The sequence below is a fragment of the Schistocerca nitens genome, chromosome 1 (genome assembly GCF_023898315.1).
Source record: "Schistocerca nitens isolate TAMUIC-IGC-003100 chromosome 1, iqSchNite1.1, whole genome shotgun sequence".
NCBI lineage: Eukaryota > Metazoa > Arthropoda > Insecta > Orthoptera > Acrididae > Schistocerca > Schistocerca nitens.
Window position 1 is genome coordinate 642,272,821 of NC_064614.1, and position 27,160 is coordinate 642,299,980.

At 42.4% G+C, this 27,160-nt stretch overlaps 1 protein-coding gene across 2 annotated transcripts in view; it reads right to left on the reverse strand.

The window, feature by feature from the left end:
- Positions 1–27,160, reverse strand: part of LOC126258120 (phosphatase and actin regulator 4B) — a 781,085-nt gene that overhangs the window by 443,008 nt on the left and 310,917 nt on the right. For both annotated transcript variants that reach the window (XM_049955617.1, XM_049955616.1), the window contains exon 2: positions 20,504–20,695. In XM_049955617.1, coding sequence (XP_049811574.1) covers positions 20,504–20,695 — 192 coding nt within the window. The remainder of the gene's footprint in view (positions 1–20,503; positions 20,696–27,160) is intronic.

The following is a 27,160-nucleotide window of genomic DNA, read 5'->3' on the forward strand; positions in this document are numbered from 1 at the left end:
TTGTTTTTGTTTGTGCCTGTCATTATTCCAGCAACCGTGGTACTGTGTTATATAAGACAGTAGTCAGTTGTACTACTGAAATACTTTATCGCATTTAACCTGATTCGACAGATTAATGTCTCATCTTTGGAAGTTACAAACCATAAGAATACGGCATGAATGCATGAAAAGTATAGGAAGCGTTTTACAAAAAACTTAGTAGAGGTGTACAAAATGGATAAGCAGAGAAATTAAAACCGGACAATTAAGAAATTGTAAAAAGATTAAGTTAAAAATATTAAAATGTTAATTTAAAACTATCTGATGTACAATAGTTAATAGTCGGAAAAATAATATAACTTCCCTAATGAAGCATAACAACATGCCATATCGCAAAATGCATGTAGTGTATGCGACAGCTGCAACCACAGACTGATAACTGAGAGTTAATTCATCTCACCTGAATCAAGTAGATGTGCTAGCAGGAAGGAAACACTATAAACGCGTGTAGAAAGTATGGCAAAGGCATATAAAAGGGAAGCTGTACTTTAGATAAAAAGACTCAACCGCCGATATAAATATGGGCTAACAAGAGGCTGATATAGAATTTAATTTATTAAAAACTGATGGTGGTGCCATAGGGCGATGGTGTAGCGGCAGGAGATCGAACTTTCTACTATCCCGGGAGGAGGCTGGCCACCGGAAGTGAGTTTCATTTGGGTGAGCGTGGGAGGGACCACAGCACATGTGTACGACTTGTCTTCATATGCGGGAAGCGAGCCTGTGGCTCAATAAGACTTAATTAAAACCCAATTGACAAATTACTGTAAGCAGGTATAGCATTTTAATATTCCTTTAATTTCCACATTCTTAGCAAGCCAACATCTGAAAGTCAACCGAGTGACGTATTATAGATCAAGTTTATAAACTGACACCACAGTTTGTAGAGTAAGAGTAAAACACAGTAATTTGCTTCAGCTCGTGGCAGTTTAATGTGGAGTAACGTCTTTTATTGTATTAATGTATTTTACTCTTATTCTCCAAACTGTGGTGTCAGTTTATAGGCTTGATCTAAAATATATCGACTGTTTAAATGTCACAGCTATGAAATATTTCAGTCCTTCAAATGACGACTGATTTTATTTTGGGGAAAAAATTCAGAGTTCCACCACCAAGGCCTCTGCGAAGTAACCGTCATTGGTAAAAATATGTTACATTGAAAGATGAATGTGTAGAGAACAACTAACAACATTATCAGTTTTCATAGTTGTAGCTTGATTGTTTCTTTGGGACCATCCTTCGTACACAGACGACTCACTGTGTCGCTCAGTTTAAGTCTTCCTAATACTTATTTCTTGCAGCAGGCATTGGCATTGCTATCTGTTGCCCTTCAAGTTCTAATCTTCTAGTAAAAATTTAGTTGACTTTCACCATCGTGTCTTCGACGTCCAGGTTAAATGACAGTAGCGATGCGTTACAACACTGCCTCGTACCTTTCGTAACACAAACTGTCCTCCAACTCTCCTTTAGGCTACGACTGCACGGTCGTTTTTAACTCGACTTTAGTGCGATAAATAACGCAAGAAACATGTACCAAGTGTTATGGTATATGTCATGAGTACACGGGTCGGAAATTAACGTACACTGTCGAATGACAGGCGCGTCCTCAAGGTCGTACCCGCAGACGGTTGGGCCTGCGTCCATTTTCTTGCGTCAAGAGACGCAAGCGGTAGCGGCTAAACGTGCGTTAAGAAACGTAGTTTTGTGGCCAGCGGTTACTGACGGCCGTGACTGTTGAGGGTTGCTCCACATTAATAGCTTTCCTTCAGCTTCTACAGGCCTACTATCTCGCATATTGGTATCTTTGCGTGCAAGTTTTGCATGTACTTAAGAAAGGATAGTCAGCGATAATAATCAAAAAACGAGGTTGGATAATTTTCGTTTATGTTTATGAACTATCCTTTTCGAAACCGATCCACAATTATTGGATGTATTCAGTGCTTACTTTCTAAAAATTTTCGTAACACATCTCTTCAACCACAGAACAAAAAAATGGTTCAGATGGCTCTGAGCACTATGGGACTTAACATCTGAGGTCATCAGTCCCCTAGAACTTAGAACTACTTAAACCTAACTAACCTAATGACATCACACACATCCATGCCCGAGGCAGGATTCGAACCTGCGACCGTAGCGGTCGCGCGGTTTCAGAGTGAAGAGCTTAGAACCGCTCGGCCACACCGGCCGGCCAACCACAGAACAACCCCCCCCCCCCCACAAAAAAAAAAAAAAAAAAAAAAAATCAGCAGTTGCATTGTAGCTGTTCGGTGAACATATATCTAGTATTAATTAATAAAGCATTTAGCGATGAATGACGATATTCCTGGTCCATCGAGGTCACGTACAATTCCAGCTTCCTAAAGAGGTAGGAGAAACAGAACACTATATCACCTGAGATACGGAGTTAAATGTTTAGTAAAGGATTTCAACACAGTTTGTTTCCTACTCACTGAGTGGCAAATCATAGTTACGTTCCGATTTGATACACGTTTACTAGTTTAAATCTCAGGCGCCGATTTGTTCCAGGGAGTTTAAACAAAATTCCTTGGCAGTTGCCGGAACGTCGTTCCGGCGGAACTTAAGCTGTGGATGTATCCCCCATTTGCATTGCTTTTTTTCTATTTCCGTCGTCTGACAACTAATAACAAAATAATAGCTTTTGATGTTCTGTTCACTTCTGCCAATGTACTTATCAATTCTCGACATGCGTACTTCAGTCCAGCGGTGCACGATGGACTGTGTTAAAAAGGAAACTACGTTGACAATACATTATGTAGCCGACGTGCTATCAAACCTGCGTCATTTACTGCATAATATGTTGCGTTATTTAACGCATGGTATAGCCAGGAGTCAGCGCTAAGAAAATGTTGCGATAATTTCCATAATTTATTTATTTCTAGTTTCTGCTACCACACACTTTTTTATTTTATGTTTATCTAACATAATACAACGCGTCTCGAACATGTTCTGTTCATATTCAGGCGTTTATACATACATACATACAGAGAAATGTTGCTTAAAAATAAACAATCTTAAACTAGATTAATTTAGAGCTTTTTGTCCATTGTTTGTTACTGTAGCGGCTGGTATGGCATTTGGGGAAGGGCGGGGGGGCAGTGTATGGCTAGAAATCAATGATTTCGATTTCTAGCCATACACTGCCCTCCTCCTCCCCCCCCCCCCCAAATGCTACACCAACCGCTACAGTAACAATGGACAAAGAACTCTAAATTAATCTAGTTTAAGACTGTTTATTTTTAAGTAACATTTCTCTGTATGTACGTATAAACGCCTGAAGTTCAACAGAACATGTTCGAAACGCGTTGTATTATTTTACATTAGACATAAAATAAAAAAGTGACTGGTAGCAGAAACTAGAAATAAATCATTATCCCACACACTCACGGTTCACAAACATAGCCATTATAGCCGAAAATAATTTCCGTAGAATTGTTGCCTTACAAAACGCCCATGTACCCCTAGCCTTACCAGTAAAAACACGAACACAGACTCCAACACGAATGGGAGACGAGACTGACGCTAACTGTGGGGAAGAATGGAGCAGAGCCGCGCTGAAGGGACAAAGCTTTTCGCGAGTACGTCTATCTTACCGGAAGCAGTTACAGCCGCGCCGCGGTAGCCGACGCTTTGTGGCTGGCCCGCAGGGGGCTGGAAGCGGCTGGCGGCTGTGGATGATGGGGGGGAGGGGGGGGGAAGGGGTCGGACGCGCCACACGTAGTGGCCGCTGTCGGCAGCAGGTGCCTCCGGCTGCGTCCTTGGGGAGAAGAGGCTCGAGGGAGCCACTCGGCTCACCACAGGGGTGGACTCACTCAGCTCTTCCGTCACGCGGACAACTGGCTCGCTCTGGAACAGAGCCGGCAGAAGAGATCTGCAGCTATCATCAAAGCTGATTCCCCGTCATCGTTTACCCAAAGCGGTAGCGCACCAACTTCCCACGACCATCAGTTTAACATGGAATAAAATCAACTGTGCAGTTGTATTGTGCTCGACCAAATACAAACGAAACACCAACTTTTGAAATATTATGTTGGTGCTTAAGTTCGTGATGCTTTTGTTTTGTATGTTGGTATTCCGGTTGCTATGGGTTTATTTATCAACTGTCATTTTTTATTTGTAGTTCACTGTTACTATTTGAATTTACGTATTGCTATTTTGTCATTAGGAGATCGTGAGTGAACCTGTGCACGCTAGAGAATGGAATACCAAGTGGAGAAATCGGAACATTCCGACATATTCTTCTTTTTGAGTGCAGTAGAGGTGAGACAGCTGCGCGAGGCAGCCAGAAACATTTGTGCCGTGTGTGGGGATAACGCCATTGGGCAGAGCACGCCAAGAAAATGGTTTTGTCGCTTTGAGAAGGATCGATTTGATAGCAGTGACTCTCCACGTTCAGTAAAACCTTGGTTTGATGAAGACCGCTTAAACGCACTAACCCACAATGAACCACCTCACTGTGTTCGAGAACTGGTAAATGTGGTGAACTGTGAACATTCCACCGTCGTCCGACATTTGCATCAATGAGGAATGTTAAAAAATCGGATGTATGGGTACCGCATGCTCTAAGCCAAAATCACAGGAATCAGAGTGTGGCCGTATGAGCATCTCTGCTTGCTCGTCATCAAATGGCTCGCGAACGATACCGACCATTATTATATCATGTATCGTTACTGGTGACGAGAAATGATGTCTTTATGCTAACACACGGAAACGAAAGGAATCGTTGATTCCAAACAAAGCAACAACTCCTCATACAAAGACCTGCGTGCAGCGACAAAAAAAAGAGGGTTCAAATGGCTCTGAGCACTATGGGACTCAACAGCTTAGGTCATCAGTCCCCTAGAGCTTAGAACTAATTAAACCTAACTAACCTAAGGACATCACACACATCCACGCCGGAGGCAGGATTCGAACCTGCGACCGTAGCGGTCGCGCGGTTCCAGACTGAAGCGCCTAGAACCGCTCGGCCACCTCGGCTGGCGTGCAGCGATAAAATATGTTATGAATATTGTGTAAGAGTGACGGTGTGATGTGTTACGAATTGCTTCCTAGAGGTAACCATCACTGCTGACATTCAGTGTCAACAACTGAGACGTCTTGCAGACGTAGCCCAAGAGCAACAATGCTACTCCTGATTAAGACCCGCCCGCGTTCTGCTACAGAGACAAAAAAACACTGTAAATGAACTTCGTTGGGTGGTCTTGCTACACCCACTTTCGCCACCTGATTTCGCGCCATTAGATGTCCACCTTTTCTGCACTCTATCGAAATATGTTCAAGGAACTTCCTTTCCGGATGAAAACGCGCTGCGAACACGGCTGGACGAGTTCTTCGCCTCAAAACGGAGTGATTTCTACAGTGGCCGGATCGAGAAGCTACACCAGCGTTCGCAGTCGGTTGTAAAAAGTAAAGGAGAAAATATTACTGATGACTAAATTCTCTATTATGTATGTCTATACTGCTTATTAAACTTACGGGAAAACGCTAAGAATTTATGCTCCAGCCTAATAGATTGAAGTCCTTCACACAAGTACTAAAGAAATGACTTTACATTTCGGTTACGCGATAAATCACACGAATTTAACTAAATACCTAGAGGTTACAATGGAAAACAACTTAAATGAAACCACCATCACACAGAAAACGTTATGAGAAAGATGAATCAAAGGCTCCGTTTTATTGGTAGAGCTCTTAGCAGTCGCGACTGATTTACGAGTGCTAAAGACACTGACTACACTACACATGATCACCCTCTTCTGGAGAATTACTGGGCAGTATGCGATCCATATCAGATAGGACTGACAGAGGGATCGAAACAGTTCAAAGAAGGGTACCTCGCTTTGGATTATCTTCCAATAGTGGAGAGATTATCACGATATGATACCCAAGTTGGGGTGCCAATCATTAAAACAAAGGCGTTTTTTCGTTGCGGCGAGATTTTATTTTACGAAATTTAAATAACCAACTTTCTGGTTAGAATGAGTAAATATTTTGTTGACTCCCACCTACACAGGCAGAAATGACCACTGTAATAAAATAAGATAAAATGGAGTTCGTGGGGAAATACTGAGTTCTATTCGAGAGTGAAACGGTTGAGAAATACTCAATGTGGATCTATGAACCCACTAAGAAGCACCTCAGAAGCGTGAATTGGAGTGTAGTCATGCAGATGTACGTTCTCCTTTTACTCTTGTTCTTTTCCTCCTCCGGCTCCAATTTTTTCTTCTCGCAAAGTCCCTTTAGATGAGATTGGCTTTCCCTATCTTGAGGGTCATTTGCCTCGTTGGTATGTACCTAGTTCGACGAGAACCACCTTGCTGACCTTTTGGACAGTTAAGAGCCATGTGGGTCGAGACCCGGTCTCTTCGTTGCCATCTGGTCTGCATTAGACGCAGCCCTGACATCTCAACCTGCATTTTATAATTTTATCTATAATTGGGAGCTGTTTCCACAGAACTCACGCTCAGGTGACAGAAGTCATGGGATACCCCCTAACATCGCGTCGGACATCCTTTTGTGCGGCGCAGAGCAGCAACTCGACCTGGCGTGGACTCAACGAATCGCTGAAATTTCCCTGCAGAAATATTGAGCCTTGCTGCCTCTACAGCCGTACATAACTGTGAAAGTGTTGCTAGTGCACGAGCTAACCTCTCGATTACGTCCCATAAATGTTCGACGGATTGACGTCGGGCTATCTGAGTGGCCAAAACATTCGCTCGAACTGCCCACAGTGTTCTTCAAAAACCAATCGCGGACAATTTTAGCCAAGTGACATGGCACGTTGTTATCCATAAAAATTCCAACGTTCTTTGGGAACCTGATGTACATGAATAGCCTTGAATAGCCTCCAAGTAGCCGAACACAAACATTCCCAAACAATGATCGGCGCAGTCCAAGTAAACACAGCACACCATTATGAAGCCATCACCAGCTTTCACAGTGCCTTGTTGACAACTTGGGTCCATGGCTTCGCGGAGTCTCCGTCACATTGGAGCACTGGAGCCCTGCCATCGGCTCTTACGAACTGAAATCTGGAATCGTCTGACCAGGCCTCGGTTTTCCAGTCGTCTAGGGTCCTACCAATATGGTCACGAGGCCAGGAAAGGCGCTGCAGGTGATTTCTTCCTGATAGCAAAGGCAGTCGAGTCTGTCGTCTGCTGCCATAGCCCACTAGCACCAGATTCCGCCGCACTGTCCTAATGCATAATTCGTCATACTTCCACATTGGTTTCTGTGTATACTTCACGAGTTATTGCTTGCCTGTTAATAGTAATCTCTACGCAAACGCCACTGCTCGCGATTGTTAAGTGAAGGCCGTCGACTATTGCCTTGTCCGTGGTGAGAAGTAATGCCGAGATTTGGTATTCTCCGCACACTCGTCACACTGTGGCTCTCTGAGTATAGAATTCCCTAATGATTTCCGAAATGGAATGTCCCATACATTTGGCTCCAGCTGCCATTCCGCGCTGAAAGTCCGTCAAATCCCCTAGTGAGGCCATGATCAAGTTGAAAATCTTTTCATGTGCACCACCTGAGGACAAGTGACAGCTCCGCCAACGCTGTGCTTTTTTAAACATTGCGTACGCGATACTTTCGCCATCTGTATAAGTGCTTATCGCTATTCTGCGGCTCGTCACCTCAGTGTAGGCTACATACATTACAGTCATCCTTAAGGCGACTTCACATGTCCATCGCAACATGGGAATCCTCAACGAATACAGTTTTTGTTAATGTGTCTTCTTTGTAGCCCTTACTACTCTCTACATTGCTGATTTATGATCTAACGAATCCTTTTCGTATACTGTGATTTTCGTCCGACCAGGCACTTTTCTATCATACTTCAGCAGACAAGCGCTGTTTATTGTAAGATTTGATTATCCGATGTGCTACATTTGCCTCTACGGCTCTGTCATCTGATCATAAATATATGGATTTGCTAACCTCTTTGAATTTTTATCACTTTTGTTAAGACATTCACGGACTGGGTAAAATAGTGTGAACATCACGAAGTAAGCCCGTTGTTTATGAACATTTTTTTTAACCTATTTGTAACGAACAGACGTTTTCGTTTTCCCCCTTTCACAGTAAATGATCTGGGTGTTTTCAGTCGACAGTACGTCTGTAGTCGTTGCGGTGTACTGATCTATGATCACGTCTTCCTTACATACTCCCTACTATCTAAAATTCTTGGTTTCCACTTACTTCATGCACTAGTAACAAGAGAAACATCGCCTACTAAACACAAAAGTAGTAGAAGTACTACTAAACTGACAAAGAGGCATGATGGGATTAGGGGGACTTCTTACACGACGACTGTTCCCTGTTGTGATGGCTAAGCTTTGTAGGCCGGCCGCAGTGGTCTCGCGGTTCTAGGCGCTCAGTCCGGAACCGCGCGACTGCTACGGTCGCAGGTTCGAATCCTGCCTCGGGCATGGATGTGTGTGATGTCCTTAGGTTAGTTAGGTTTAAGTAGTTCTAAGTTCTAGGGGACTGATGACCACAGATGTTAAGTCCCATAGTGCTCAGAGCCATTTAAGCTTTGTATCCCTGTGGAAAACATTTTCGTAAGCAGAATGAGGGTAACCGGGTAAATAAATATTCATTGTATCATGATACGGTTTGTGAACAAATCGAATGCAATGAAGAGTCTTCAGTGGCTCAAGGATCTCAACTAGCGACTCATGGGGACACATGGTATGGTCTGACAGGTACACTTTTCTACTGTTTCTCACTGCAGAACACCAGGAACAGCGTACAGTCTTCCTCCTGTTCTAAAGTAAGAGTATGATGGAGATCCGATAAGGACTTAGGTAATACTTAGGTTTTCAAGGGAGCGCATGGGGACACAGAACGGAAAGATAGTTAATCAACTCTACGAAACCATTGAGGTGATCGTGTTCATGCAATGCTACAAGCATTGATCCTAGCACGGGATTGCATTTTACAAGGCGATAATGGCTCACTCACAATCCTAAAAATGTGCGAGTTTGGTTGATGAGCACGACGATGAAATAGTATGTCTTCCCTGACCTTTATATATGAACCACTGTGGTGTGTATCACAAAAACAATTAAGTCTGTTTCCCCACTCTAATACCTCCCAACCTGCAGGATCATTTTTTTTGTGACGTACAGTACGAAATACCGCTCATCATTAGCAAGGATTTATATGCATAATTACACAGGAGGCTGCACGCCGTTTTGCAACGAAAAACACTTCTGGCGACACCGTCTCTGGCGGGTCGCTTGAATTTTCGCGCTCAATAGCCTGACTGCCTAACATCAATACAAGTTAACTCCTAAACAGCGCAACGTATTTACTTTCTTAAAAAAAGGTGTTTATCAGGACAACGTACCCTGCAGACTGTTTCTGAACACTTATATACTGAAATTCCCTGCTCGCTCCTATTAGTTTATACGGCCCAATCTCAGGAACAACTGTAAGAGTTTTGATCTGGTTTTGAATAATAGATTGATTCACTAGGAATGTTGGTGTATATAATTTATAAGTACGTCGTGGAAATTGGCTGAACTATGACATCAGAGAAGTTCGAGCAAAGTCCGTAGTCCAGTGCGTGATTGGAAACCAAAAGTCACGGATTCGAACCCAGGACGGACGACCAATTTTTCACTGTCTTTTAACCTAGCATTCACCTCACATTCGTCAGATGCGAAACGTGATTTGGATTCCATGTTAAACTGTAGCTCATTTTCTCAGACTGGAATCGAAATCAGCTTTGGTGGTCTAGCGGTGTTTTACAGTATATTTTTTTCCTACTAGCCTCTGTTATTTGATGTGATTATGTGCAAGCGTTAAATAAATATTTTGAAAAGAAAAAAGAAAAGCGTCGCCATGGTACCGTAAGCGAAAGATCGCGTCATCGGATCCTGGTCGTACCACAGATTTTTATCTTTGTTTTTTAATCTACCACCACTTGTCAATAATGCGGAGTCCTCGTAAAACTCTAGGTCGCCTTTTCCCTGTTGGACAACTGGCTAGGGAGGCGCAAGTCGCCAAAGTGACGTCCGATTGAAAAACTTGCACTAGGACATCGAACCACATGAAATTATTATTACCAGAATATATATTCTCCTTCTATATGCATCCCCCGTCGCTTTTTCCTCCCTATGTAAGCATGCAAATCTCGGGAACTACTGTAGGGATTTTGATGGCATTGTAATTGCTAGATACATTAATTAGCGAGGAAGGTTCTTGCGTATAATTTACAAATATTTGGTGCAAACTGGCTCAAATATGATTAATTACAGTCCCCCGCCACCTTTTTTTGTCAGTACCAGGTGCGATTAAAGGGTAACGGGAACTTTTTTAATTTCGGGGGATTTTGCATCCGATTCCCACAACAAGTACACATGTTCCTGATGTATATTGGTATTTTCAATGCGATTTCGAGTGCTTGGTGAATTTTTGCTTTCGAAAAAGGTGGATCAAAGAATTTGCATTAAATGTTGCTTGAACACTGGAATAAAATGCAGCACCGTATCCGAAATATTGACTGCGGCAACAGTTCATGAGTTGTATAATCGTTCCAAAGAGGACTGAGAAGACGCTGAAGACGTAGAGAAAGTGGTCCTGAAAAATAGCCGATTCGCCATCAAAGAGATTGCTGATGATGTCGGAATATCTTTTGGCTTATGCCAATTAATTTTTTCGGATGTTTTGGGCATGAAATGTGTAGCAGCAAATTTTGTTCCGAAATTGTTGAATTTCGGCCACACATGATGTCGCGTAGACGTCACTCAGGAATTGGTGAATGGAGTCGACCGATCCAGAACTTCTAAAGAAGGTTATATCAGGTGACGAAACATGGGTATGCAGGTATAATGTCTAAACCAAGGTCAAACAGTCCAAATAGAGAATGTCTGAACAGCCAAGACAGAAAAAAAAATTCGACAAGTTCGATCACATGTGAAGGTTCTCCTCACTGTTATCTTCGATTACAATGGGATAATGCATCAAAATGAGTTCCTGCCTTATGGTCGTACAGTCAGTAAGGAATACTACGTGGAAGTTATGAGCCATTTTGGTGAAGCAATCCGAAGAAAACGAACGGAATTGTGGCAAAACCACTCGTGGGAACTGAATCACAATAATGCTCCTGCTCACAAATCAAGGCTTGTTCTGATTTTTGGCAACAGCATGTTGCCTCAGTCACCGTAGTCGCCGGACATGACCCCCTACGAGATGTTTCAATTCCCGACGCTGAAGAGAGCTATGGAAGGACGTCGTTTTGCCACCACTGAGAAGATAAAAACAGAATCACTGAAGGAGCTGAACACCACGACGAAAAGTGAGTTTCAGAAATGCTCCCAAGATTGGTAAAAGCGCTGGCACATGTGTGTTATGCCGGCCGGTTTGGCCGAGCGGTTCTAGGCGCTTCAGTCTGGAACAGCGCGACCGCTGATGACCTGAGATGTTAAGTCCCAAAGTGCTCAGAGTCATTTTGAACATGTGTATTATATCAGAGGGGAATTACTTTGAAGTGGACAAAGTTGATTTTGATCTGTTAGCGGGCTGAGGCCGAACAGTCCCCTCACGCCTTTAGGCGCGGCAATACGGGAGAAGTGATGTGGACTACTTGAATAGTTTAATTTATATCAAAGTGATGATATTCGCTTATCTAACGCTGTTCTCTGATTTTTAATCATGAGTCTACGCAGAACACCGAAAACATAATTACCGCTACGCCAGGCAAATCGCCCGGACGCAGATTGTGCTAACCGTGCGAAATCGCTACTTATAATTTAAGAAATATGATTACAAAATTCTTCCTTACGTATATTTCCTACATTTTATGTCACTGAAGTTGCTGCACGTGCCTTAGGCTATGGATCCTAGCTGTTCAGTTGGCTTCTCGAACACGTGTGCCTATAAACTGTAGAAACTTTCCAAACGAATCAAAAGTCATTTGTATTGTTTTTGGTTTATATTTCAGTGAGGAGTTACAGTGAAATTCACTACCTATTTCCTTAAATTTTCTTTACATTTGCGTGAAGAAGCACAATGCTTTGATGGGCAACAAATCACGCCGTTTGTTTTGAAAGGCGCGGCGTAGTGCGTGACGGGCATGGCAGTAGGCCGGTGTCTTTATGGCCTCTCCTCTGGACGTATAGTCGATAACTAGGACGCCCTTTCGATCCCAACACATTGCGGCCTTTGCTTTATTGGTGCTCAGAATCAGACTGCTCTTTTTTGTCTTGTCGGACATCCTGGATATGCCATTCCATTGACTCGCGCTTTTATTTCTGGACTTTTATGCGAAACGTAGGCCTCGTCACCAGTAAAAATATGGTTCAACAATTCTTCGCCATCCACGTACAGAGTGAGAAAAGGCAGTGCAGCTCCCATTCTTTGTTTTTATGTTCCTCTGTAAAAGGCAATGAACCCACCAGGCTTTTCTGTAGTCCAAATCACCACTAACGGTTTGATGAGGAGCTGATCATGAAACTTCGGGGAACACAAGATAAGGTCATCAATAGGAAGACGTCTATCCTGTTGAATTGTTTCCTCAATCATTGATTTGATTTCGTCTCTCACAACTAAAGGTCGGCTTGATCGCTACTCATCATAAATATTCATTTGTCCACCATCTGAATATGAAGCCGAAGAAGCTTCGTTCACCACATTTCCAAAAACTTCCGTTATCAGTCTGTAATTCATGATAGTATTTTTATAGTTTATTTTTATTTTTATTTTTGTTTTATTTTTCTTTTTTTTTTTTTTTTTTGCATTCAGGAACCGTGTTACACTACTAACATTATACGACGACCTGGGTGGAAGGAGAATTGCGCGGCTCCGCACATCACAATGTTCATTAGTTTTGGAATGATCTTCGTAATAAATTCAGAATTGGGAAGTAAAAAGGGAAAAGGGGCACCGAGCAATACTGAGCACATTTCTGATGCAGGCAGAGTACCAGCGGATACCCTGCCCGTCACCGATCAGCGCGGACACGCTCCAGGGCTTCCAAGTGCGGACGAAACAGCGTAACGAACCCGCCACAGGATGCAACTGCGAGAGAAAATTTAGACAGGAGTGCCGCGCTCTCCCTCCCACCGGCAGTCACTTCATCAGCGCAGCTGGTGATGGTAATGTGGTCTTTTGTCAATGCAGTGAGCGCCGTGAACACGAAATTCAGCCGCACACTCGTTCGTTATCAAAAAGACAGTAAAGCCTTTTTCAAACGGAATTTCAATATTCTGTAATGTACAGAATTTTTCTTTAGTATTTCAAAGAATACGATGAAACAAATAACAATTTTTTAAAAGAAAAACTTTCAGAAATCTGAATTTTATTTCAGTAAATGGATCAAAGGCTACAAGATGTCGAATTTCATAAAACTGTAAATTCTTAGTCCAAAACACATATTCCAAACAATGCAGGAACCTGATTATTTCCTGCATAAAAACATACTCATGGTACAGATTTCGTCATGTTTATAGACTATTGCCATGTTACGATTCGGCCCCACCTCTCCCCGTGTTGTTGAAAGTGCCAACTCGTCCTGGAATTGCTGTTAGTGCTACTACATACAAGATTAGAAAATTTGAGATGAGAGCAGTTCATTAAACAAGCTCTTTTTCTTTCACAATATTGTTAAAACAACTAGAGAATCTACCTACATTTTCTGGTAAATTCTAGGGTGTATGTTAAATATCGGGTCGATCGTTGGAATACTGTACATAAAATGGAGACAACACCTCTGGTGAGCACACGGAAGCATACCATCAATCAATTAATCACGGCGCGAAAGCCTGAGAGATAACGCTCACTCCCTCCCCTAGCTGACCACCAGACATTATCGGTAAGCTCGGCATTGATCAAATAATGGAGCAAAATGGTAATCGGTGATCGGCGGTAGTTACGACCTGGATACGAATAAGAAACGTGAAATTTCGCAGAAACTTGGTTTACCGCAGACGAAAAGCGACCAGGTGACTCTTCATGATGGCTTTTGCTGCGTAATGGATATGTCTGATATTGCTGGAGAAAGACAGAGGACATGTCCGTATCAGTTGCACTGCCTGCATCATAACTTGTACAAAATCGATATCATTTGGAAGACTCCTAAAACTTTGCGAAAATTCTACTTCATCTCTCTGAGAGCTTCTGTTTCTCCATTGATGTGTGACCTATGAGAAGGAAATGCGCAGTCTGATTCACATTTATTGGTACAGTCAGGGAATCTACCTAGATAAAAATAAAGCCTCGAGCATAAAAGTGAGATTAAGAATCCATTTAATGAACAGTTACGTCAGATCATCTGAATGCCTATTTGTAATCACATTGACGAGTTGTAACAACTTGAAGACAACTAAAGTAACATCAAAAACTAGTATTTGCAAAACAATAGAATGCATCTTAGTGTCGAGATTCAGCCATATCTAAAACATTGGTAGTAAATTATAACTAGAATGAAGACTCGGCTGTACACGTCAGATACACAGCCGATGCCTCGGACGCGACATTAAAACTTTAAGCCTAAGCGCAGATCAAACACTATTCATCACTTTCTACTGAAATACTTCCTCGAAGAAAATCAACAGAGTACAGCCAACGATCGACAACACATTTCAAGTCACCAACATCTTATCGTGGAAAGCCACTGTCAGCGGCAGTATCTACGGCAATCGTCACCGGGAATCGCGAAAGCAAACCCATGTGAGGCCTTCGCCTTTCACCTTATTCGCTGGTACCGGGGAACAAAGTAAAAATAAATTACCAACAATAATGCATAACTGCTATCTCTTCCCCCGACTCCCTCCATCTAACAGTAAGACAAGGTTTATGGCGACCTTATCGCGTGGAAATGCGGGCGAGGCGGCGGCAGTGGTAAACAGAGAGCTGTTGCTCAAAAATGGTTCAAATGGCTCTGAGCACTATGGGACTTAACATCTATGGTCATCAGTCCCCTAGAACTTAGAACTACTTAAACCTAACTAACCTAAGGACATCACACAACACCCAGTCATCACGAGGCAGAGAAAATCCCTGACCCCGCCGGGAATCGAACCCGGGAACTCGGGCGTGGGAAGCGAGAACGCTACCGCACGACCAATAGCTGCGGACGAGCTGTTGCTAACACTGAACAAGTAGTAGACGTAAGTCACTGCAATGAAAGGTGAGCTACAACAACAGGTGAGACACGGGTATGACGCTCTCACATACCCACAAGGCGTTCATCCAAACTCAAAAACTTTAGTTGCTTCGTTGTTTCTTCTGCGTTCTACATCAACATCCACACTCCGCAAGCCATCGTGCGGTGCGTGGCGGAGTGGCGCTGCACCACTCGCAAATACAGAGGGGGAGAACCGAGTGTCTGTATTGTCCGCTGGGGCCCTAGTCTCTCTTATCTGATTTTACTTTTCTTTGTTATGCCGGAGCCAAGGTAGCCCCTGAGGGCCGGCAACCAATATTACGCCACAGAGAACGGGGTTGTCTATGTCCAAGACATACCAAAACCACCATAGTAACCACCGGCTATTTACATACAAGATAATGGAAATAGACATTCCGAGCACTACTTCCTGCGGGGGGAGCTCGAGCCACGGCCCGCAGGAAGTATCACTACGCCAAAACCTGATTGGCTGGAGACAGCTATTTAGGGACTAGAACCAGCCTCTTAAGTTCAGTTCACTCCGGATGCCGATCTCGTGGACTTCGACCGCTGAAGATTACGTCTTCGTCTCTGAATTAGACATTTACTAGTGTATGTGGGTTACCACGAACCTTTCTGGAAAATTAGAAGTGAACTTTTGTTTGCCTCAATTAGGAGACTTTTACTGGCATCGTTATTGTTACCTTTCTTTTGTTGTTCAGTCATCAACCTTGTAAACGTACATAAATAAAAGTTGTGTTGTGAAAAATTGCGAATTGTCAGTCACTACAATCTTCGTGGTCCATACGTGAAATATACGCAGGTGGCAGTAGAATCGTTATGCAGCCAGCTCCAAACGCCGGTTCTCTAAACTTTCTCAGTAGCGTTCCTCGAAAAAAGCGTCGCTTTCCCACCAGGAAGTCCCTTTTGACTTCCCCAAGCATCTCCGTAATATATGCGTGTTGACTGAATCTACCGGTAACAAATCTAGCGAACCCGCCTCTGAAATGCTTCGATGCCTTCCTTTAGTCCGACCTGGTGCGGATCTCAAACACTCGAACAGTACTCAAGAATAGGTCGCACTACCGTTCTACCCGGAGTCTCCTTTACAGATGAACCAAACTTTCCTAAAATTGCCCCAACAAACCGAAGTCGGCCATTTCCCTTCCCTACTACCAACATGGCGAACTTATTTCATTTCATGTCACTTTGCAATGTTACGCCTAGATTTTTAATCGGAGTTACTGTATCAAGCAGCACACTGCTGACGCTTTATTCGAAGATTATGGGATTGTTTTTCCTTGCCACTGACATTAACTTATATTTTTCTACATTCGTCACACCGACTAGAAATTTTGCCTAAGTCATCTTGGACCCTCCTAAAGTCACTCAATTACGACAGCTTCACGTACACCACACCAGCAGCGAACAGCCGCAGGTTGCTGCTCACCTTGTCCACTAGATCATTTATGTATATAGAAAACATCGTTCCTACCATTTCTTGCATAAAACAGAGACGATTTCTATAAAAGATATTAAGGTGCCGAGAAATAACGTTTTTTAAGTCCTAGAATCAAGTTCATTCAAAATATCAGATAGGATAAGCAGCACTATAAAAGTCTTCGCTTCCGATGCAGCTGTGTAATGGAAAGTATCGTTGATGTACAATCGGAAGCAATCGCAGAGAGACTTGGCTAACTAAAACTTCCACCTGGTGCCATGAGCGGAAGCGCCTTTAAAGTGGATAAATTTAAGATAAAGCTGTAACAAAAACAAAGAACAGTGTAGTACCTATTTACAAGATTAAAAATGAACATTTTGAGCAAGCGCGGCCAGCGCGACGGATTACTACTCGAAGAGGCTCTGCTTCGATTTCGGCCGTGTCGGAGATTTTCTCCACTCGGCGACTGGGTGTTGTGATATCCTTACGTTCGTGTCCTCATAACTGACATTACACTATTTAGATGGTTGTATGGGCACTTCCAGAGAGTCAATACATAGAAAAAAACATTTTGAGCACGTCACATCGTATGAATATTTGAAGGTAGTGAAATGAATAAATGTTGCCGGGAATCGAACACGGCCTCCCTGCATAGCAGTCAGCCATGCTGACCACTCAGTTACGAAGGCGAACTTGGGGTTGGTACTAAGAGGTGAAGTAAAATGGAACGATCTTGTAAAATCACTAGGACAGGCGAATGGAAGACAGATTTGGTGGAAGGATACTGGCAGTGTGTGGAGCATCTGTAAAGGAAATCGCTTACAAGAAGCAATTGGGACCAATTGCAGATAATTGTTCCAGTCCTTGTCAAGTAGGCACGGTAACAGGCTTCGAAAGAAGTAAGACACGCGCTGCTTGGATCGTAAAGGGTCGATATAGACCATACGAAAATGTAACGGAAAACTTAAATTGGAATCCTTGGAACTAAGACGACGTAGTTCTCTCTAAAACTTGTATCCGAAGACGACAGTGTGACTACTATGTTGTTACCACTGTACATCTAGCGTAGGGATCATAAGAAAACTGTACATCTCGCGTAGGGATCATAAGAAAAACATAAGTGGGTTTAGGGCGAGTAATGAGGTATTTAGATAGTCACTTTTTTCCTCGCTCGTTATGCGAACGGAACAGGAAAGAAAATTGCTAAAGTTGATAAGATGTACCCTCCGCCATGCACTGTACAGTGGGTTGTGGAGTATTTAGTAAACCTAGATTCACGAAGGAGGAGTAACTTGGATACAATGAAAGCCTTAAGAACAAATTTTAGATTTCAGTCGCAGTCGCTGGATTACCGCTAGGAAAACAAAAGAGCGAAACATTAATAAAACACTGAAATATCTACGCCACAATTTAGAAAGACGTCATGACACTACAAAGAACTAAAATTTCCATCTCACTAGCCTCGCCATTAGGTACAATTCAAGTCGTATTAACTGTCAAACACAGAAATTCGCTCTCGTCAGTATACAAAATGCATTTAGTGGCATTTTGGCGTACTTACAATAATACGTACAAGCACCGACAACTTTTAGTTTCTTTCTCTGTAGCATTTAGCCATGCGCTAAGAAGCAGTGCTCTATTCTCAGTTTTGTTTGGGCTACCACTTTTTCCATCTGAATGGGTGGTAATTTGTTTCCCAGTACGGTAGCGTTAAGTCTATGATCCTTGGTTTGCTGTTTTGTACGTGAAACCATTCAGTCTCCGATTGACACATGATCTTCCTTCTCAAAAGTCAGATGATTACGTTCAGGAGAATAGTATAAATACAGGTACACACATTGACCCCGTAACAAGTCTCTGGGATCATTGTAGTAGCTTATTCATTAGTCCGGGTTCGCGGAGACCCTGATACGTTGATGAATAAGGTCTTACCTCTGAGGATTCCGTACAAATATCATTATGTATATAGACAGTTCATCCATCCCCGGAATCGGGGATTGATACTGGCAAGATTTGGTCGCGGAAATTCCAAGACTTTCGAGAACGTTTTACTTTTAAATTTGAAGTGGGACAATAAATGAACAAAAGAAATGTTTTTCGTGCGATATAAGCATAAATTAACAATTTTCTTATTTTCTTCGTTTAGTTTTACTATGTAACCTTGGTTCTTTCAAATTTCATGAGTGTAGGTCAACGGGAAGTAGGCTTGATGAGTGAGTTTGTTAGTATCAAAAGACGTGACATAAATGGCTGTATCTTTTAAGTGCATTGACTCAGAAGCTTACATTTTACAAGCCACCAAGGAACCATAGACCTCAGTATGTGATATAAATTTCTATTTGATACGTCAACCCGTTCCTTATAAAAAGCATTTTTAACAGTGCAAACAACGAAGTGATCCTATAATGGTTCCGTTTTTTCCAATTGTTGTACGGATTCCTAAAAGTGGAACCACTTTGATATCTTCATTAGAATTGTGGAGTACCTCGAAAAATACTGTTGTACATGCAAACACTAAGTTTTACAAAATTTTGAGGTCCTAATGATTTTCAACTGTTATTATTATTATTATTATTATTATTATTAGATATAGGAAGAAGCATTACGAAGGATATCTGGCAAATCTGTGAGAGCACCTATTACTACTGTATTGAGGCAGTCTAAATCTGGAGACGTCACACAGGCAATGGCAGAGTACTTTAACAATATCACTGAAAACCAGGATTCAGTTTTCCGCCGCTACTAATGGAGAATGGTGATTGGAATTTCCATTCCAATAATACCGAGGACTACATCTGCAACTTTTCTATCTGAGAGCTTGATTTTATATTGTCTTGGGTCAAGTCGACAGCACCATGTAAGGGTCGAAGCCAACAGTACATCAACCAGGACGCAAAGGAAATTCTCCTAATCCTTTTTCATAAAATGTGTTTGACTAGAGAATTTCCAGATTCGCGGAAGGAGGTGATTTTAGTTCTCTTTCTATAACCAAGGAACGCCCGCACGTTGTCCAGTGGTTAAAGTAATGTGGTCCTCACTACCTGATCCGGAAACACGTTAGAACGCATAACCAGCATCTGATTTAGGTTCTAAATCGCAGGAACTACTTAGTCGCTGTCAGTGTGGGTTTTGGAGCTATAGTTCTATTGTCGACAACTCACCCTGCCGAAGGCGGAAGTATAATAATCTTTCCTACGCAGACAACACCTCGTACTCAGCTCCTTCGATCCTGAGAGGGAACACCACACTACTTTGAGGCATCACATCGTACACAGTTCCGCACATGGGGCTCGCGAGGATGCGCCTACCACCACCATTCATGCGGTCCTTCCTTTCTAGGCGATTTTTTCATATGTCCGATCGGAGGTGCTCTTTCAGACTCATTCTGGCAAAGAGACTGTTCGCTGTTGGCATCAACAGTTTTATTATACCCGCAGTTAAAGTTTTCCATTCGACGTTGATTGTTTTTGGAGGACTTTGCCATATTCTGCTCCTCCTCCAACGTTGCAACGATCATTCGTCAGCTGCAACTCACAATAAAGATGGAAACTTTTAATCATAGATGTCGCTATTTTAACCTGCTCCTTCTCAAAATAAACTGAACAAAACTGAAATAATTTTCAGAATTAGCATTACAGACAGTGTATAGAATATCCGTTTTTGAAAAATCACTTAATAACATTTCCAAAAATGCAGGCTTGAGTGTGCACTGCTGTATTTAGGCTGCCTGATGTCAATTTGAGGCATTTGCGTATATTATTTATAATTAATGCACTTAACAAATGAAAGCGACAGAAATTAACTCCTTAAGGTGGGTAGTATGACAATCCATTACAACATAAACGACACGCCCAAACGCCCCCTTAGTGATGGACAGTGACGGTACTCACAGCGAGAGGCGGCCTCGAACTTGTCGGACTTCTTCTTGCGCTTCCACTTCCAGGGCTTGAAGACGCGCACGAGCGCCGACAGCTTGCTCTTGCGCTCGAGGGGCGGAGTGCGCACGCCGCCCCCGCCGCCCACGCCTCCGGTCCCCAGGCTGGCAGTGCGCGCCGGCCCGCCGTTCTGCCGGCCCGTCCCGCCTGCAACAGCCGCAGCTGCCGTCACCACTCTGTGCCTCAGAAGCCTCAACTACCGAACTACTACTACTAAGTGCGCAGGGTATCTAGGCTGCTGCCTAGGGGCCAGCACCACAAAAAATTTTAATACAACAAAAAGTCTGTGTTAATGTGTGTGTGTGTGTGTGTGTGTGTGTGTGTTTCATGGTTACGCAATGGCGAGACGGCGACATTATAAGCGCCCTATAAAAGTTAGTAGGAAAGATGGCTGAAATATCTAAAATGTTATAAAACAAGTAGGATGAAGTCTTACAAAATTTCACTCACTGTCCCCCAACATCGCTCAGAGACACCTGAACAATCGCACGATCTCAAATCCTTGCAGATAGCGTAAACTGGTCAGACGTTGTAAAATTGGCAATTACAATACAAGTAATACAAGAGAAAAGCTATAACAATTACATAGTAAAATGTAGCTGGCTGATCACTTACAAGAAACACGCACTGATCCAGCCAACCTGGTAACACATTAAGGGTCTATTCTCCTCAGCCAGCCTATAAAATTAGCGATTTTCACTTTTTAAAAACAAACTAATGAAACAATCAACTTAAATCTCTTTTCTGCATTATTTACTAATTCTTGGACAACGTTTTCCGATTTTTTAAGAAAGTCAGTCATCATTAAGCCCCTCCCCCCCATCCGAAATACACTGTATCTCATGCTGACGGAATAGACTGCGGGCACACTAATGAACATATGTTTCTAAAATTTGCCTGAATTGCAGTAACACGCAAATTTTTTAAATGTTCACTTATTCATTAGTTATTGCAAAAAAACGTGACGTAAATAAAGGAATACTACATCTTTGCTTCAAACGCCCATCATTTTATTATTTTTTCAAAATTTCAAAAGCAGTTCTATTATCCTACAGATTAAGAAAATTTTTTTTCTTTTTATTTCAGACACGATTTGAAGACTGCAGGGCTTCCGTCATGGACGCACTGCATTCTGGACAGAGCAACTTTATCTCTTCGGATTAGCGGCTTCATGACGACACAATTTCCTAAAAAAAAAAGAAAAGTCCAAGAATCAGTAAATAATGTGCAAAATAGTTTACGATGATAGCTTCACTACTTTTTCAAAAAAAATCGAAAAATTGCTTGTTTTATGGATCCTTCAAAACAAAGCATCTTCCTAAAATTTTTAGGAAAGAAGTTGGACATTTCACTTTAAAAGTCATTCATAGCACTGTCAGTTAAAAATAGAGGGCAAATACATCGGTTAATTAGCTGCCGCCTTTTTGACTGAACATAAAACACCGTCTACTAAAATGTGGCGCACGGTGATTCGTATGCCACAAGCACCACGCATTGCAAGTAGTCGTGCGTCAGAGGTTTGTGTGTTAGTACTGTGGTGCAGGTCCCCTTATAATCGTAAATGAAGTAGAATTAATTGTTTTGTATGGGGTTAGCACAATAAATTTTTCAGTGGGCAGCTGACATTAATGAAATCAGCGCTCGCCTCTCAAATTCTGCGATCCCTCGCATCAAATTCCCGGTGTCGGCTAATCTAATGTCGGGCATTTCACTTAACAAAATCGCTAAGATTTTTAAAGAATGATCAACGGTATTTTGGCTATTTACAATGAATTCGATTTCGCGGGAAGTGGATTTCTTCCATACAGCTTTTCATTTAAAAGACAGCTCACTAAAGTCAAAGATTAATTTCTTAATAAACAGATCGCTCTAAGAATGTTCCTGTCACTTATGATAGCAAACAGTAATGGAAGAAGTTCGTTTTTTTAATTGAAGTTGACAAAAAAAATAAAAAAGAACCAGGGTTGGAATCCCTACGTTAGAAGACAGGCTAAACTATTTGGCTTCACACAAGTAATATTTTAAGACTAGTAAGTTGTGAAGATATTCTAAGTAGCTTCATTAATGTGAACTGTAGGTGCAAACCAATCAGCCAATAAAATTATTTAAAACTTTTATTTTAATGCTGATTATTTAGGAAATCAGGAATTAAACATCGGTACAATTTGCATGACTGATACATTTCTTTTGTGATCTTGCAGCTGCCAAAGAAATGCGTTTGTTTATAGTTACAGTATGTGTCTTTTACAACAAATGCCGATTTTTTCATGAGCACGAACGTCAAATTTTTGCTCTTACTTCAATAAACCTAACTGCTCATACTCTGTAAAGTCGTTTCATAAAATCAAATAAAAAACCTTAAACGCTACGTTACGGACGTTAATTCTAAATTTGCTGTTTTTGTGAATTTAGTTATTTTTCCCTTGCTAGGGTACATCCCTAGGGTTCAGCTTAGGGGTCGTCGACAACTAAATACAGCACTCACTCAACTATCAATAAAGAGCAACACAAAATTCTCTCTTGAAAGCAGTTAAGGGCCACGTTGTTCAAGGTACGAGTAGTATTAAATGTACTAACAGTGTTAACTGAGATCTCTAATGGTATTCACCAGCTGCCTACGTATGGCTCCCCTAGAGATCGTGAAGACAAGGTTAGAGTAATTACAGCACACACAGAGGCATTTAAGAAGCCATTCTTCGAAAGAAGAAACCCCAGTGTGCGGTAACATACCAAGTGCCCTCTGCCATGCACTTCACAATGGTTTCCAGAGTATGTATGTAGGTATAGCTACAGACCTGAGCGTGTGGGCATAAAATGGAAGAATGGGATAATATACAGTGCCTGTCAAAAATTGAACAGAGTGGATAATATCTTCGAAAAAGGTTATAGGATGAACACCAACAAAAGTAAAGCAAGGATACTGGGATGTAGTCGAACTAAATTATGCAATGCTGAGGTGACTAGATTAGGAAACCTAAAACAGGAGATAGGGTAGTTCATTAGAGTTCTCCATGTGTGTGTCTTTTTTTACCTATCTTTATTGTTGTGTTCTTTTCTACCATCATCTTGGTTCTATTAGCCGGTCGATTCATGTAACACATTACATAAAGTAATTACTTATTTCGGGAGTGGATACGTACCAAATCAAATTACAAGGTATCTTCTTTTGTTACAGTGAATGTCAGGGGCCAGACTGTAAAATCGTAAACAGTGCTTTGGCGACAAATTTGTACGCCGCTTTCTTGCTGCAGCTTCCAGTCACGTGTCTTGCCCTATCTCCCACAACGAAGCAACACATTCTAGATCTGTCCTTCTGAGGCTCTGGTAGGTGTGCCGACACCAGTACACACTGAGGCTACTAACCATGTGCGATGGCAGTGACACTTTAACATTGAGTGTCTTCCTCTTTCGGAGCGCCACAACAAACTGTTGAAAGTTACCTTCGTAAAAGAACATAACGTAGATGTAAATACATTGAGGCAATATAGGAAACATTTGATTGTTTCCTTAAATGCTACAAAAATCAAATGACTTGTGCACGACGACACCCACCTGCATTGCAAGGAATCTAGGAATACTCGTATACCACAGCCTTCTACGTCCCGTTCCCGTAGGGAGCGCGAAGGCAAGGTTAGACTAATTACCGTGCGCACAGGGAAGTTAGTTATCCTTCCCGGGCTCCGCGCGGCAATGGAACAGAAAGAAACCCTCGGAAATGGTATTATGAGGAGCACCCTCTGCCATGCACTACACAGTAGCTAGCAGAGTTTGGATGTAGACGTAGATCTATTTGACGCAACCAGGCAAAGTCTAAATCAAGGTGACCATCCTTAATCCTGCAAAATGCCTGCCGCGCGGGATAAGCCGAGCGGTCTTGTGCGCTGTAGTCGAGGACTGTGCGGCTGCTCCCGGCGGAGGTTCGAGTCCTCCCTCGGGCATGGGTGTGCGTGTGTTTGTCCTTAGGATAATTTTGGTTAAGTAGAGTGTAAGCTTAGGGACTGATGACCTTAGCAGTTACGTCCCATACGATTTCACACACATTTGAACATTTTGCCAAATGCCAGTCGAGTTCAAATGGTTCAAATGGCTCTGAGCACTATGGGACTCAACTGCTGAGGTCATTAGTCCCCTAGAACTTAGAACTAGTTAAACCTAACTAACCTAAGGACGTCACAAACATCCATGCCCGAGGCAGGATTCGAACCTGCGACCGTAGCGGTCTTGCGGTTCCAGACTGCAGCGCCTTTAACCGCACGGCCACTTCGGCCGGCGCCAGTCGAGTGTCTGAACCGCTGGAGTACCTTGTTCGATAGATACGAAAGACATTACAGTTCTCGACACGGAGATCACAATTATTAATACCAGTTGGGATGGATCCTTCTTCCCTTTTTAATGACTAAAGAGGCATTAATCTGTTCGCAGATTAAAAATCCCGGACAAACCATCTCCATCTTACAGGCATTAGAATTTCGTCCTTCGAAATGTGAGACCAGTGCCTTAAGCTTATCCGCGATCTCGCTCGGCAACGATTGTTTACTGTAGACTTATGCAACTGGTGAGAGATTAATGGAATCGGGTGACATTGTGCATACATGTACATGGTTACTCCGCAGTTCAAACTTAACTGTCTGGCAGTGTGTTCATAGAACCATTGTGTGACTACTACTTGACGGCCCACTCTCGAATAACACATGGGAAAAGTGAACACACAAAACTTTACGCACGAGCTCTGATACTTTTTTACGATAGTCATTTCTCCTTATGTAGATGGTAGTCGTTAAAATATTTCAGAATTCAGGGGAAAAAGACGGTGACTGAAATTTTGTGAAAAAATCTTGCCAGAACGGTAAAAAGGTTTTTGTTTCTGACTGGCGTCCCATCTCATAATACAGCTGTAATATGAAATAAATTCGCAAATTGGAAATCCGATTGTACGACAGCTATACAATTTACTAGTAAAGTATGAAAATCTCCGCCAGACCAGGAATCGAACCCGGATTTCCCGCTTTACGCGAGCGGTCGCCTCGCTTCGGCTATCCGAGCACGCTTCCTGGACCAGCTCAAACCTTCACATGTCCCACAGTCTACGTCCCATAGTGCTTCCGCACAAATCGTGTGATTCCTGCACAGGGAGAGGCATTGTTTTATTATCAGTTTGCCTTTCTTTGGCATTAAATATAGTGGGGCTGTCGTGTGTACTTTAAAGTGTGTATAGAGTTCCATGCAATGTTCCTTCTCCGGATTGCATCGAACTATACAGACACTGTAAACTCTTTAGTAGACTTGTTGCATTTGTTAAAGTGTCGTGCCAGTAAAACGCAATCTTTGGCTCGCCTTCCCCAAAACATTTGCTGTGTAATGGTCAGTCTAACATGTATGTTATTGCAATCCCTAGTTATCTAGTTGACTCTACAACCTTTAAATGTTTTACGTAACGTGTGACCGCAATTTATAGGAATTCCTTTAGTACTCGTGTGGGGAACCTCAAACTTCTTATTTTTTAAAGTCAACTGTCACTTTTACACCATACAGGTATCTTGTCTAAATCATTTTGCAAATTCGTTTTGATCTTCTGATAACTTTACTAGACGGTAAAAAACGGAATCATCTGCAAACAATCTAAGAGGGCTGCTCTGACTGTCTCCTAAAGCGTCCATATAGATTAAGAACAGCATAGCGCCAATAACACTTCCATGAGTAATTCCAGATATGACTCCCGTTTGAATAGATGACTTCTCGTCAGTTACTACAAACCAAACTTGCTGACAGGAAACCCAGTCGCAGAACGAAGACGACCTTCCATATGCGAGGACAGTATAAGAGAAAATAGAGGGGGAGGTTAAAAAAAAACAGTAACAGCAGCATGTTTTTTGTCGTCACAAAAGGACAGCAATGGAACGCGAATACAACAAACTCTGAAACAATAAGATAGACTTTCTTCGCAGCTATGCCGGCCAGCAAACTGGTGTTAATGTCCATGTATCTCGTCTCTCAGCACAGAAAATGCCTCAGAGAACAAAGTACAGCCGGCCGCGGTGGTCTCGCGGTTCTAGGCGCGCAGTCCGGAACCGTGCGACTGCTACGGTCGCAGGTTCGAATCCTGCCTCGGGCATGGTTGTGTGTGATGTCCTTAGGTTAGTTAGGTTTAAGTAGTTCTAAGTTCTAGGGGACTAATGACCACAGCAGTTGAGTCCCATAGTGCTCAGAGCCATCTGAACCATTTGAACAAAGTACATTTGACTTAGATACACGCTTCAAAATGAGAACTACCTGAACTGCGTTCAGTTGACAGAATGCCACCGAAAACAAATACTTCCGAAACGCAGCACAGACAAGTTGTACGTGATGAAATAGTGAGAAATTCCTCTTCAGCGCATGATTAATGCTTTGGCACATATTTTGAACAGTTCAATTTTATTCCATTTGAAACTGTATGGAATCTAGAAGTCACAGCGGTGCGCGGACAAGAAGTGGTTAACCGATCTGCTTAACAAAGTAGCCAAGAGATAGTTCAGCAAATACAAAGAACAAGGAAGTTTATACCCTGTAACATTTAGTACTACACGACAGTTAACCGCTTTACGAAATATTAAGGCTCGAAAACTGCTTGAC